Genomic DNA, 15,841 nt, shown 5'->3' on the forward strand with positions numbered 1-15,841 from the left:
ACAGCGGTTTGTTTTTTATTTGTATTTTTTACAGAGTTTGAAGCTGAGAGGAAACAGCGCCTCAGAAACAAAAATAAAGTTTAATAATGAACAACTGACTCATGAAATAATTCTGATTAAGCACATTATTTAAAATAAAAGCAGAGTTCAGTCTGACCATCCACACCCAGACCTGATCACTGCCAGACCTGTAGAATGAATAAACCCCTGAATAGAACCTGTCTGACAGTGAAGGAGGCTAAAAGATCTCCAACACGTCATGGAACCATCTAGAGAAGATCAGATGAGGAACCAAGTCTCTGACATCTATCAGTCTGAAAGGTTACAGAGACATTTCTAAGACTTTGAGACTCCAGAGAACCACGCTGAGAGCCATTACCCACAAATAGAGAAAACTGTGAGCAGTGGAGAACCTTCCCAGGAGTGGCCGGCCTACCGACATGACCCCAAGAGAACATGGACGACTCATCCAGGAGGTCCCAGAAGAACCCATAACCACATCTAAAGACCTGCAGGCCTCACTGACTCAGTTAAGGTCAGAGTTCATGATACACCAACCAGAGACTGGGCAACAATGGCATCATGGGAGATTTCCAAGACCAAAACCACTGCTGACCAACAAGAACACAAAGACTCGTCTCACATTTGATGAAAAACATCCTGATGATCCCAAAGACTTCTGGGAAATATTCTGAGGACTGACCAGACAGAGGAGGAACTTTCTGGAAGGTGTGGTCCCGTTACATCTGGTGTCAGACTAACCGAGCATTTCATCAGAACAACATCAGACCAACAGTCAGACATGGTGGTGGTAGTGTGATGGTCTGGACCAGGACCTGGACCACTAGAACCATGAATTCTGCTCTCTAACAGAAAATCCTGAAGGAGAATGTCCAGCCATCAGGTCATGACCTCAAGATGAAGACCACTTGGGTTATGGATCATTAATAAAATTAAATAATTTACAAATGTAAAGATTTCTCACAGACTTAAATACCAGTTTATTCTCTTATTGGACCAAATCCATTCTTTCTCTTTCATGAACGCCAAGTATTGAACATGTTAATAAATACAGAAGGATCATTATGGAGACCTCAACTACAGTCCCTATAAAAAGTACTGACCTCCTTGGATGTTTGATCCTTTTATTGAGTTTGTAAATCAGTCATGGTCAGTATAATTTGGCTTTTCAACCAAAAAACAAAGAAAAAAACCCTCTTTAATGTCGAAGTGTAAACAGATTTCTACAAAGTAAGGTCATAAAATAAAAATCTGTAATATAAGATAAGTGACTGTATAAATGTTCACCCGGTCCATCAGTATTCCTGGCTACCATTACACCATGGAGACAAAAGAACACTCAGAGAAAATGTTACTGAAAAGTCTAAGTCAGAAACATCTCCAAGTCTCTGAACATCCCCCAGAGTTCAGTTATATCCATCCTGAAGAAATGAAGGAATATGTCACGTGTAAATCTGCCTAGATCAGACCGTCCTCACAAACTGAGTGGGCGTGCAAGAAGGAGACTAGTGAGAGAGGACACCAAGACACCTATGACAACTCTGAAGGAGCTCCAAGCTTCAGCAGCTGAGATGGAGAGACTCTGCAGACAACAACTGTTGGCCAGGTTCTTCACCAGTCAGAGCTTTATGGGAGAGTGGCAAAGAGAAAGACACTGTTGAAGAAAACTCAGATTCAATCTGGACAAGAGTTCACCAGAAGGACTGTGGGAGACTCCATGGTCAAGAGGAAGAAAGTTCTTTGGTCTGATGAGACCAGAATGGAGCTTTGAGACCATCAGACAAGACGCCAAACACTGACATCACCACAAACACACCATCCCCACTGTGGAGCACGCTGGTGGCAGCATCATGCTGTGGGGATGCTTCTCAGCAGCATCATGCTGTGGGGATGCTTCTCAGCAGCATCACGCTGTGGGGATGCTTCTCAGCAGCATCATGCTGTGGGGATGCTTCTCAGCCACAGAGAAAGCTCCAATGAAATGGTTTAAAGACAACAAGGAGAATGTTCTGGAGTGGCCGAGTCAACACCCAGACCTCAATCCACTAGAGGACTAGGACTAGGTCTGGACTTTAAAGGTCTGTTCAGTCCTTATCCCTGATCATCCTGACAGAGCTTGAGCAGTTTATCAAAGAAGAATAGAGTAAACTTCCAGAGTCCACATGTTTGATCCTGACTGAGACCTATCCACACAGACTCAGAGAGACTGAGACCTATCCACACAGACTCAGAGAGACTGAGACCTATCCACACAGACTCAGAGACTGAGACCTATCCACACAGACTCAGAGACTGAGACCTATCCACACAGACTCAGAGAGACTGAGACCTATCCACACGGACTCAGAGACTGAGACCTATCCACACAGACTCAGAGAGACTGAGACCTATCCACACGGACTCAGAGAGACTGAGACCTATCCACACGGACTCAGAGAGACTGCTGAAAAAGGAGACTCTACTAAAGACTGACTAGAAGGAGGAATATTTATGCAGACACTTATTTTTTGTTACAGATTAGTTTTTATTTAAGTGATGTGACTTTGTAGGAATCTGTTTTCTCTTTTATATTAAAGAAGATTTTTTTTTGTCAAAAAGCCAAATTGTATTGACCATGATTGATTATTAAAATCAATAAAAGGGTAAAACATCTGTTGGGGGGTATAGACACTGTTTATTACATGTTTATTAATACAGAGGGATCACCATTGTGGCCTTCAGACTGTTTTAAAGGTCTACAGATGGATTGTAGCCTCATGATAGCTCTATTAAAGGGTTTCCACTTTATATCTTCATGTAAAAACAAAGGAGATGATTGTGAGTCATTTTCAGACTTGCACTGAAATAATAATTGTATATTTATACCAAATAGGCTATAAGCTGTGATTGTTGAGGAACATCAGACAACTAGATATAAATCAGATATTTAGCTTTCACATTTAACCCTCTCATGGCTGTAAAGGGGTTATCCCTGTTCATCCTGACACAACAGTGAGAAAAGTGAGTGAATATTTAAGAATTATTCCGCCAAAAACCATTAGGACTATAAAAATAACATTTATGCGTTATAAAGAGGAGCTGGTCAGTTTTCATGGTTGTTAAACCAGAATCTCTAGTTCGAATTAAAACATTTTATTTTCTAGATCTCATTTAAACACCATTTTACAGACAAGACAGAGTTAGATATTTATATAAAACTCAGGCTTTATGAAAAGAAAAACGATTTAAACGACTAAAACAGAAATAAAAACAATGAAACCGGAAGTAGAACAGTTCAAGAACATTTGAATATAAAATAATTTTTTTCAATCAGGAAGACATCAGATAAAAGTAAAATAAATATGTAAATTAAAACTTTAAAATAATAATAAAAAACAGGAAATCAGGTTAGATTTCCGACCTTTCCTTTCAAAATAGAATAATCTGCTAATTATTAGACCTGCGTTTTTCTAGATCTTTTATACTGAAAATCTTTTCCGGAAGTGTCTGTGTTATTGCCGCCCGGTACTTTGACGCTGCGGTGCGTCAGTCCGCTGTTGCTCGTGCAGGATCCGCTTCGTGTCTCCGCGGAGGCTCGGACTCAGACCGTTACCGAAACCAGGACCCGGGACCAGGACCAGGACCAGACCCTGGGCAGCATGACGTCATCAACAGAGAGGGGCAGCCTGACGTCATTAGCAGCGGGACCGGAGAGACTCAGGATCTGCTGAGAGTAGCAGCTAGCCGGGCAGCTAACGGCGCGATGACCGCGGAGCAGAGCGGAACGATCCGCAGCCGCATCCGGAAGCTGCTGCGCTCCCCCACTATCACGCTGCGCCGCGGCAGCGGCACCGCGCGGCAGCGACAGGAGCGGAGCGGCAAGGTGAGTGAGACTCACGCGACAGTCACGAGAAAGCAAATGAATGCTAATCAGTACCGTAATTAATAGTATCGACACTCTAACCAACACAGGTAGGAGCTTCAGGCTGCTCGCTCTGTTTGTCCGTCCACGGACACCGTACAGCAGAAATGCTCCCAGCATGCTTTGTGTCTGTCTGAAATCCCTGATGGATACTGATCCTAGATCCGTGCCGCTGCACACCTGGTCAGAATCGCCCCTAAAGATGTTTTTATTGATCCCCGTCTCTACTGATCAGCGCTGCCCACCGCTGCGTGAACGTAAATGATAGTCTGAATGAATATACACCCGTGTATGAGAGACCCTCAGTGGTCCCTGAAATACCTGAAACGGACTCAAGTAACAATACGTAAAAGTGTTCTGAAAATTAACTCATGAAAATCGGAGGTTGTTTTTGAATTGTGGTTGATCAGAATCATTAAAAAACGAATTAAACTGGAATGGACTGGTTTGGTCCCATTAACTTCATATTTTGTTGAAAACCTTTTGAGGCAATCGCTGCAATCAGGAGAGTTTTATAACAGTCAGGCTTCTGCACCTGTCCCAGGTATTTTGGCCTGTCCTGGTGTTCAGACTGCTCCAGCTGTCCCAGGTATTTTGGCCTGTCCTGGTGTTCAGACTGCTCCAGCTGTCCCAGGTATTTTGGCCTGTCCTGGTGTTCAGACTGCTCCAGCTGTCCCAGGTATTTTGGCCTGTCCTGGTGTTCAGACTGCTCCAGCTGTCCCAGGGTTAAAGGGTTCCTTCTCCAGACTGCATGTTTCAGCTCATCTCACAGATGTGCTCTAGGATTTAGATCAGGGCTCCTAGAAGACCTTAGGACAGTCTAGTGTTTGGTTCTTAGGGTTCTTAGCTGTTCTAGGCTGTTTTTAGCTATGGACACACCTGAGTTTAACACGTCCCTATGGACACACCTGAGTTTAACACGTCCCTATGAACACACCTGAGTTTAACACGTCCCTATGGACACACCTGAGTTTAACACGTCCCTATGAACACACCTGAGTTTAACACGTCCCTATGAACACACCTGAGTTTAACACGTCCCTATGAACACACCTGAGTTTAACACGTCCCTATGAACACACCTGAGTTTAACACGTCCCTATGAACACACCTGAGTTTAACACGTCCCTATGAACACACCTGAGTTTAACACGTCCCTATGAACACACCTGAGTTTAACACGTCCCTATGGACACACCTGAGTTTAACACGTCCCTATGGACACACCTGAGTTTAACACGTCCCTATGAACACACCTGAGTTGAACAGGTCTTAAATGCAAAGACATAGCTATAGTTGAGAGCTTTATTATGTCTTGTTGTTGTTTAAAGCTCTTTGTCAGGAGTATCTCAGGGAGCCATCCTGTAAACTGGCTGAGTAATCAGGAGTCAGTCTAATGTAGAAGCTATTTCTCCATGTGGAGCTCAGAGTCATCAGGTTATTCTGCTGCTGTTTATTCCCCTCAAAGATGCAGATGGCTTTGGCTGTCCTGTTAACTACACGTAGCATGTAATGCCCATGCAACCCAAAGACATTATCATATGTTTTTCACTGGTGTAAGGCTGTATTTAAAAAAAAAAAAAATCCTCCATTTATGATGAAAATCAAATATTTTTTTTTCTGCTTCTAAAAAAAAATTGACGACCAATATCTAAAAAAATCTTTGTAGTACAGGATGGAATTGGTGTTTTTTACAGTACAAAACATATAATTAAGTATCAGATATCTGCAAAAATCCGATATCATTCATTCCTAGAATTCATAGTTCCTGTGGTGGTCTCAGTGGATCTGGTCTGATCCTGTCTGAGGTATTCATAGTTCCTGTGGTGGTCTCAGTGGATCTGGTCTGACCCTGTCTGAGGTATTCATAGTTCCTGTGGTGGTCTCAGTGGATCTGGTCTGACCATGTCTGAGGTATTCATAGTTCCTGTGGTGGTCTCAGTGGATCTGGTCTGACCCTGTCTGAGGTATTCATAGTTCCTGTGGTGGTCTCAGTGGATCTGGTCTGACCCTGTCTGAGGTATTCATAGTTCCTGTGGTGGTCTCAGTGGATCTGGTCTGACCCTGTCTGAGGTATTCATAGTTCCTGTGGTGGTCTCAGTGGATCTGGTCTGATCCTGTCTGAGGTATTCATAGTTCCTGTGGTGGTCTCAGTGGATCTGGTCTGACCCTGTCTGAGGTATTCATAGTTCCTGTGGTGGTCTCAGTGGATCTGGTCTGACCATGTCTGAGGTATTCATAGTTCCTGTGGTGGTCTCAGTGGATCTGGCCTGAGCCTGTCTGAGGTATTCATAGTTCCTGTGGTGGTCTCAGTGGATCTGGTCTGACCCTGTCTGAGGTATTCATAGTTCCTGTGGTGGTCTCAGTGGATCTGGTCTGACCCTGTCTGAGGTATTCATAGTTCCTGTGGTGGTCTCAGTGGATCTGGTCTGACCATGTCTGAGGTATTCATAGTTCCTGTGGTGGTCTCAGTGGATCTGGTCTGACCATGTCTGAGGTATTCATAGTTCCTGTGGTGGTCTCAGTGGATCTGGTCTGATCCTGTCTGAGGTATTCATAGTTCCTGTGGTGGTCTCAGTGGATCTGGTCTGACCCTGTCTGAGGTATTCATAGTTCCTGTGGTGGTCTCAGTGGATCTGGTCTGACCCTGTCTGAGGTATTCATAGTTCCTGTGGTGGTCTCAGTGGATCTGGTCTGACCATGTCTGAGGTATTCATAGTTCCTGTGGTGGTCTCAGTGGATCTGGTCTGACCATGTCTGAGGTATTCATAGTTCCTGTGGTGGTCTCAGTGGATCTGGTCTGACCCTGTCTGAGGTATTCATAGTTCCTGTGGTGGTCTCAGTGGATCTGGTCTGATCCTGTCTGAGGTATTCATAGTTCCTGTGGTGGTCTCAGTGGATCTGGTCTGACCCTGTCTGAGGTATTCATAGTTCCTGTGGTGGTCTCAGTGGATCTGGTCTGACCCTGTCTGAGGTATTTCAGTCTCGTGTGAACCAGCCCAGGCTCTGAGTCGTCTCACATAAACACAGTCAGCTGATCAGCTGATTCACCTCTCTGTTTGTTTGGAGACGGACTCGTCAGACAGAGCTGAACAACGGGAACCATGACCACGTTTAGACCGGAGGGGGTCATGTGACGGACAGACACTACAGTCGGCTGTTAGCCTAGCATCCAGCTACAGCTAAGAGCTTCTCAGCTGTAGCTCCTCTTTGCTCCTCCTCTACCAAATCAAATGAGAGTGAATGCATTTGTTCATGTTAGGTTTATTTTATGTACAGGCATAAAGAATCAGAGGATAAATGTAGGATATGAACCATGAACATTTCCACCTCTAACCAAAATGTGACCACAAATATGCCGACTACGCACAGATATAATGTACTGCATTTTTGAGATATGATATATTCTTACCTATTGATGAAAGGACCCGTGCATCCTCATGCTTGTTAATCCACTTGCTATGAAGTGAGGGCAAAGTTGAAATTGTCCAAATGTCCCTCTTTCTTAGTCCCAGACTGCAGAATCCACAGGTAACATATCCTACTGTAAACACTCCACTTACGGCATGTCCGCTTGTAAACATAGACGCAGAGTCAAACCCGAGCACACCAACCTTTCCTTACACATGTAGCCCACTCTCAGACATCCATATCTAATGGCATGAATCGGTTCATTTCATTCTGATGATGTTTAGTGGGTGAAATAGTGCTCCGAACAGTCTGAGCACATGGAAGGACAACCATGTCTGCGCTGCTGAAAGGGTTAAAATGGTGCGCTGCACTATCCGCTGGATCACTGTTTAATGGTGAAATTTCGATCCCTGGTGATCGATTGACTGCAAAAAAAACAGTTGCTAAAAGTTTTTTTGGTGCCGTAGACACACAGTGAAAAAACCTGTTTTTAATGGAAGTCTGTGTGTCTGAATTCGGACAAACAAGGATGGATGCAGCTATTTCTCGTCATGGGCGTTCTACGGGAGACACGGTTTTCATTTTTTTATTTTTTTAATATGAAGAAAAATAATAACTTTGGCCAAATTTGATGCCTCAGTCTATAAAAATGTGACTATTAACTCAATAAAACAATGATAAAAATGATGAATGTCCTCAAAACGGACATAGTAGGGACTGAGGGTTGAACACAGAACCAGCCAAAGGTTTGGACACACCTTCTTATTCAGGGTTTTCTCTATTTTTATCACTTTCTAGGTTATAGATTATCGGCAGACACCAAAACCATGAAAGACCACTTTCAGGATTCTGTAGTAAACCCTTTCCAGGGGACGACCTCATGAGTCTGAGAGAATGGCAGAAGTGTGCCAGGCTGTCATCAGAGCTAAAGCTGGCTCTATAAAGAATCTATAATATCAAAGCTCATACACAGACGGAACATGATTTAAGATCTTTTCATTATAACACTGGTGCTCTGGTTTTGTGAATCAAATTAATTCTACCTTCAACGGTCGTATACATATACATACATGTATACATATTTATATATCTATGTGTATACATATATATATATATATATATATATATATATTTAAGTGTGTATGTGTATATTAGATATACATGTATATGTGTATATACAGTTGAAACCAGAAGTTTACATACACTATATAAAAAGGCACATAAACTTTTTTTTTCTCACCATCTAACATTAAATCAGATTAAACCTTTCCTGTTTTTGGTCAGTTAGGATTACCAAAATTATTTCTATTTGCTAAATGCCAGAATAATGAGAAAAGGATTTTTTTAGACATTTTTTTATTATTTTCTTGAGAGTCAGAAGTTTACATACATTTCATTAGTATTTGGTAGCATTGCCTTTAAACTGTATGACTTGGGTCAAATGTTTTGGATATGCTTCCACAAGCTTCTCAAAATAGTTTGCAGGAATTTTGGCCCATTCCTCCTGGCAGAGCTGGTGTAACTGAGCCAAGTTTGTAGGCCGCCTTGCTCACACATGCCTTTTCAGCTGTGCCCATAAATTTTCAGTGGGATTGAGATCAGGGCTTTGTGATGGCCACTCCAAAACATTGACTTTGTTATCCTTAAGCCACTTTGTAACCAGTTTGGCAGTATGCTTAGGGTCATTGTCCATTTGGAAAACCCATTTGCGCCCAAGCTTTAACTTCCTGGCTGATGTCTTGAGATGTTGCTTCAGTATTTCCACATAATGTTCTTTCCTCATGATGCCATCTATTTTGTGAAGTGCACCAGTCCCTCCTGCAGCAAAACAACCCCACAACATGATGCTGCCACCCCCATGTTTCACATTTGGGATGGTTTTCTCAGGCTTGCAAGCTTCCCCCTTTTTTCTCCAAATGTAACGATGGTCATTATGGCCAAAGAGTTCAATTTTAGTTTGGTCAGACCACAGAACATGTCTCCAAAAATGAAGGTCTTTGTCCCTGTGTGCATTTGCAAACTGTAATCTGGCTTTTTATGTTTCTTTTGGAGTAATGGCTTCTTCCTGGGAGAGTGGCCTTTCAGCCCATGTGGGTACAGGACTCGTTTGACTGTTGATAATGACACACTCTCACCAGCTTCAGCCAGCATCTTCACAAGGTCTTTAGCTTTTGTTCTTGGGTTGAGATGCACTTTTCAGACCAAAGCACGTTCATCTCTGGGACACAGAACCCGTCTCCTTCCTGAGCGGTATGATGGCTGGACATTCTCATGGTGTTTATACTTGCGTATAATTGTTTGAACAGATGAACGTGGCACCTTCAGGCATCTGGAAATTGCACCCAAGGAGGAACCAGACTTGTGCAAGTCCACAATTCTCTTCCTGATATCTTGGCTGATTTCTTTTGATTTTCCCATGATGTTACACAAAGAAGCAGTGTGTTTCAGGTGTGCCTCTGATTAACTCAAATGTTGTCAATAAACCTATCAGAGGCTTCCAAAGACATGACATCATCATCTGGGCTTTAAGTAATTTTAGTGTATGTAAACTTCTGACTCTCAAGAAAATAATAAAAAAATGTCTAAAAAAATCCTTTTCTCATTATTCTGGCATTTAGCAAATAGAAATAATTTTGGTAATCCTAACTGACCAAAAACAGGAAAGGTTTAATCTGATTTAATGTTAGACGGTGAGAAAAAAAAGTTTATGTGCCTTTTTATATAGTGTATGTAAACTTCTGGTTTCAACTGTATATGTTTGAGAGATCGATCCATCTCTACATCTCTAGTGATTAATCTGAATTAACTGCTTTAACTGGTTTCTTGGACTAACAGCTGATTGTTCTACAGGTGACGTTAGAGAAGGTTCTGGGGATTTCGGCTCCAGGTAATCGCGCGTTGGCCTGTGACCCGAAGACTGGTCTGCTGGCTTATCCTGCTGGGTGAGTCCCCCTCTGTGTACCTGAATGATTCTACTTCCTGTTCTACTTCCTGTATGAAGCTCCAGTGTTGGTGTTTCAGGAGGTTTAAATTCTACTTCCTGTTGTCAGAGTGGTCTAATCCTCTCAGGACTTTAAAGACTTAAAAACATGACGGGATTACCAGATTAGAAACGTGTTTAAACAGACCCACACGTGGTCTCTGGTGGTCTTTGAGTAACATAGTTGATGTTCTTTGTGGTTCTAGAGGGCTCCATGAGTTTTCATATTGAATAAAGGTTCACAGACTGACAGATGTGTGATGTCACATGGTCATCTTGTTTTATTCTCCACCCATCCACAGCGAGACAGAGAGTGAGCAAAACAACCTTCTAACATCTGTCCCTACCAGGATTTTAGTATCACATGAATTACGGTACCAGATTTAATCCAAGACATACACTTTAATGCCAAAAGTATTTGCTCACCTGCCTTAACTCTCATATGAACTTCAGTGACATCCTATTCTTAATCCATAGGGTTTAATCTGACGTGGGTCCACCCTTTGCAGCTATAACAGCTTCAACTCTTCTGGGAAGGCTTTCCACAAGGTTTAGGAGTGTGTTTATGGGAATTTTTGACCATTCTCCCAGAAGCACATTTGTGAGGTCACAGTCATGTTGGAACAGGAAGGGGCCATCCCCAAACTGTTTCCACAAAGTTGGGAGCATGGAATTGTCCAGAATCTCTTGGTATGCTGAAGCATTCAGAGTTCCTTTGACTGGAACTAAGGGGCCAAGCCCAGCTCCTGAAGAACAAGCCCACACCATAATCCCCCCTCCACCAAACTTTACACTTGGCACAATGCAGTCAGACAAGTACCGTTCTCCTGGCAACCACCAAACCCAGACTGGTCCATCAGATTGCCAGATGGAGAAGCGTGATTGGTCACTCCAGAGTAGAGCTGGGCAATATGGCCTAAAATTAATATCCCAATATATTTTTTCTATATCCTGATACACAATATATATCGCAATATTTTGAAATGTCCTCTCAGCAGCTGTCTGTTTAATTCAGCCCTAAATGACACTGGTTTGGTGATTAAAACAGACTGTTCTGTTGGATTTAAATAGAATTGTTTGCAGAAAGGGTAAAAACCAATATAAAAACAAATTTAGCAGTTTTATTTTGAGAAGGGCTTCATTCAACCTTCAACTGATAAATCAAAAATACATAAATCATGAAATACTCATCTTTTACAGTGTATGGAAAGTCCTGGAATGTTTTCTGTGTTATGTTTACTGTTGATGATTATAAAATGATTATTTTCCTCATTAAGGGAGAAGAAAACCCACAAAACTCACCAATTCTGCATGAAGACCAAAACGCCACAGTCTAGTCCTCCATTCAGACCAAAACCCTGCAGTCTAGTCCTCCATTCAGACCAAAACCCTGCAGTCTAGTCCTCTATTCAGACCAAAACCCTGCAGTCTAGTCCTCCATTCAGACCAAAACCCTGCAGTCTAGTCCTCCATTCAGACCAAAACCCTGCAGTCTAGTCCTCCATTCAGACCAAAACTCTGCAGTCTAGTCCTCTATTCAGGCCAAAACCCTGCAGTCTAGTCCCCCATTCAGGCCAAAACCCTGAATGGGGGACTAGACTGCACCTAATCTGAAGGCCACATGAGGTTTGGAGGTCTGTAGCCATTGACTCTGCAGAAGGTTGGTGACCTCTGCGCACTATGACCTCAGCATCCTCTGACCCCGCCCCGTCATTTTACGTGGCCTACCACTTGGTGGCTGAGTTGCTGTGATTCCCAATGGCTTCCACTTTGTTCTAATACCACTGACAGCTGACTGTGGAATATTTAGGAGCCAGGAAATTTCACCACTGGACTTGTTGCCCAGGTGGCATCCTATCACAGTACCACGCTGGAATTCACTGAGCTCCTGAGAGCGAGCCATTCTTTCACTAATGTTTGTAGAAACAGTCTGCATGCCTAGGTGATGATTTTATACACCTGTGGACATGGAAGTGACTGGAACACCTGATTTACATTAATTGATGGGTGAGTGAATACTTTTGGCAATATAGTGTACTAGTCTCTGTGAACACCAGCTTCTGATTGGCCATTGCCCACTGAGGCTGGCTTCACCCTAGAAAATTTTAAAACCTGTTTTCTATCAGGTCCACCCTTTGTTAAGGGTAAGGGTATAAGTTAGATGGTTCCTGGATGGTTCCTGTTGTTAGATGGTTCCTGGATGGTTCCTGGTGTTAGATGGTTCCTTGTGTTGGATGGTTCCTGGTGTTGGATGGTTCCTGGTGTTAGATGGTTCCTTGTGTTGGATGGTTCCTGGTGTTGGATGGTTCCTGGTGTAAGATGGTTCCTGGCTTTGGATGGTTCCTGGTGTTAGATTCTTCCTGCTGTTAGATGGTTCCTGGATGGTTCCTGGTGTTAGATGGTTCCTTGTGTTAGATGGTTCCTTGTGTTGGATGATTCCTAGTGTTAGATGGTTCCTTGTGTTGGATGGTTCCTGGTGTTGGATGGTTCCTGGTGTTAGATTCTTCCTGCTGTTAGATGGTTCCTGGATGGTTCCTGGTGTTAGATGGTTCCTTGTGTTAGATGGTTCCTTGTGTTGGATGATTCCTGGTGTTAGATGGTTCCTTGTGTTGGATGGTTCCTGGTGTTGGATGGTTCCTGGTGTTAGATGGTTCCTTGTGTTGGATGGTTCCTGGTGTTGGATGGTTCCTGGTGTTAGATTCTTCCTGCTGTTAGATGGTTCCTGGTGTTAGATGCTTCCTGGTGTTGGATGTTCCTGTTGTTAGATGGTTCCTGGTGTTAGATGGTTCCTGGTGTTGGATGTTCCTGTTGTTAGATGGTTCCTGGTGTTAGATGGTTCCTGGTGTTGGATGGTTCCTGGTGTTAGATAGTTCCTGGTGTTGGATGGTTCCTGTTGTTAGATGGTTACTGGTGTTAGATGGTTCCTGATGTTTGATGGTTCCTGGTGTTAGATGGTTCCTGGTGTTGGATGGTTCCTGTTGTTAGATGGTTCCTGGTGTTAGATGGTTCCTAGTTTTAGATGGTTACTGGTGTTAGATGGTTCCTTGTGTTGGATGGTTCCTGGTGTTAGATGGTTCCTGATGTTAGATGGGTCCTGGTGTTAGATGGTTCCTGGCTTTGGATGGTTCCTGGTGTTAGATTCTTCCTGCTGTTAGATGGTTCCTTGTGTTAGATGGTTCCTGGTGTTAGATGTTTCTATTGTTAGATGGTTCCTGGTGTTGGATGTTTCTATTGTTAGATGGTTCCTGGTGTTAGATGGTTCCTGGTGTTGGATGGTTCCTGTTGTTAGATGGTTCCTGGTGTTGGATGGTTCCTGTTGTTAGATGGTTCCTGGTGTTGGATGGTTCCTGTTGTTAGATAGTTACTGGTGTTGGATGGTTACTGTTGTTAGATGGTTCCTGGTGTTAGATGGTTCCTGGTGTTAGATGGTTCCTGATGTTGGATGTTCCTGTTGTTAGATGGTTCCTGGTGTTAGATGGTTCCTGGTGTTGGATGTTCCTGTTGTTAGATGGTTCCTGGTGTTAGATGGTTCCTGGTGTTGGATGGTTCCTGGTGTTAGATAGTTCCTGGTGTTTGATGGTTCCTGTTGTTAGATGGTTCCTGGTGTTAGATGGTTCCTAGTTTTAGATGGTTCCTGGTGTTAGATGGTTCCTGGTGTTGGATGGTTCCTGTTGTTAGATGGTTCCTGGTGTTAGATGGTTCCTAGTTTTAGATGGTTACTGGTGTTAGATGGTTCTTTGTGTTGGATGGTTCCTGGTGTTAGATGGTTCCTGATGTTAGATGGGTCCTGGTGTTAGACGGTTCCTGGCTTTGGATGGTTCCTGGTGTTAGATGTTTCTATTGTTGGATGGTTCCTGTTGTTAGATGGTTCCTGGTGTTGGATGGTTCCTGTTGTTAGATGGTTCCTGGTGTTGGATGGTTCCTGTTGTTAGATGGTTCCTGGTGTTAGATGGTTCCTGGTGTTAGATGGTTCCTGATGTTGGATGTTCCTGTTGTTAGATGGTTCCTGGTGTTGGATGTTCCTGTTGTTAGATGGTTCCTGGTGTTAGATGGTTCCTGGTGTTGGATGGTTCCTGGTGTTAGATAGTTCCTGGTGTTTGATGGTTCCTGTTGTTAGATGGTTCCTGGTGTAAGATGGTTCCTAGTTTTAGATGGTTCCTGGTGTTAGATGGTTCCTGGTGTTGGATGGTTCCTGTTGTTAGATGGTTCCTGGTGTTAGATGGTTCCTAGTTTTAGATGGTTACTGGTGTTAGATGGTTCTTTGTGTTGGATGGTTCCTGGTGTTAGATGGTTCCTGATGTTAGATGGGTCCTGGTGTTAGACGGTTCCTGGCTTTGGATGGTTCCTGGTGTTAGATTCTTCCTGGTGTTAGATGGTTACTGGTGTTAGATGGTTCCTGGTGTTGGATGTTTCTATTGTTAGATGGTTCCTGGTGTTGGATGTTTCTATTGTTAGATGGTTCCTGGTGTTGGATGTTTCTATTGTTAGATGGTTCCTGGTGTTAGATGGTTCCTGGTGTTGGATGGTTCCTGTTGTTAGATGGTTCCTGGTGTTGGATGGTTCCTGTTGTTAGATGGTTCCTGGTGTTGGATGGTTCCTGTTGTTAGATAGTTACTGGTGTTGGATGGTTCCTGTTGTTAGATGGTTCCTGGTGTTAGATGGTTCCTGTTGTTAGATGGTTCCTGGTGTTAGATGGTTCCTTGTGTTAGATGGTTCCTGGTGTTGGATGGTTCCTGGTGTTAGATGGTTCCTGGTTTTGGATGGTTCCTGGTGTTTGATGGTCCCTAGTTTTAGATGGTTACTGGTGTTAGATGGTTCCTGGTGTTAGATGGTTCCTGGTTTTGGATGGTTCCTGGTGTTGGATGGTCCCTAGTTTTAGATGGTCACTGGTGTTAGATGGTTCCTGGTGTTAGATGGTTCCTGGTGTTAGATGGTTCCTAGTTTTAGATGGTTCCTGGTGTTAGATGGTTCCTTGTGTTAGATGGTTCCTGGTGTTGGATGTCTCTATTGTTAGATGGTTCCTGGTGTTAGATGGTTCCTGGTGTTAGATGGGTCCTGGTGTTAGATGGTTCCTGGCTTTGGATGGTTCCTGGTGTTAGATGGTTCCTGGCTTTGGATGGTTCCTGGTTTTAGATTCTTCCTGGTGTTAGATGGTTCCTTGTGTTAGATGGTTCCTGGTGTTGGATGTCTCTATTGTTAGATGGTTCCTGGTGTTAGATGGGTCCTGGTGTTAGATGGTTCCTGGCTTTGGATGGTTCCTGGTGTTAGATTCTTCCTGGTGTTAGATGGTTCCTTGTGTTAGATGGTTCCTGGTGTTGGATGTCTCTATTGTTAGATGGTTCCTGGTGTTGGATGTTTCTATTGTTAGATGGTTCCTGGTGTTAGATGGTTCCTGGTGTTGGATGGTTTCTGTTGTTAGATGGTTCCTGGTGTTGGATGGTTCCTGTTGTTAGATAGTTACTGGTGTTGGATGGATACTGTTGTTAGATGGTCACTGGTGTTAGATGGTTCCTGGTGTTAGATGGTTC

At 43.3% G+C, this 15,841-nt stretch overlaps 1 protein-coding gene across 1 annotated transcript in view; it reads left to right on the plus strand.

The window, feature by feature from the left end:
- The first annotated feature begins 2,738 nt into the window (after nucleotides 1-2,738).
- The window catches only part of LOC121526509 (mitogen-activated protein kinase-binding protein 1-like), a 30,533-nt gene continuing 17,430 nt past the window's right edge, over nucleotides 2,739-15,841 (plus strand). The window contains exons 1-2 of the mRNA XM_041813158.1: nucleotides 2,739-3,883; nucleotides 10,184-10,275. Coding sequence (XP_041669092.1) covers nucleotides 3,764-3,883; nucleotides 10,184-10,275 — 212 coding nt within the window. The 5' untranslated portion in view covers nucleotides 2,739-3,763. The remainder of the gene's footprint in view (nucleotides 3,884-10,183; nucleotides 10,276-15,841) is intronic.

The sequence above is a fragment of the Cheilinus undulatus genome, linkage group 18 (genome assembly GCF_018320785.1).
Source record: "Cheilinus undulatus linkage group 18, ASM1832078v1, whole genome shotgun sequence".
NCBI lineage: Eukaryota > Metazoa > Chordata > Actinopteri > Labriformes > Labridae > Cheilinus > Cheilinus undulatus.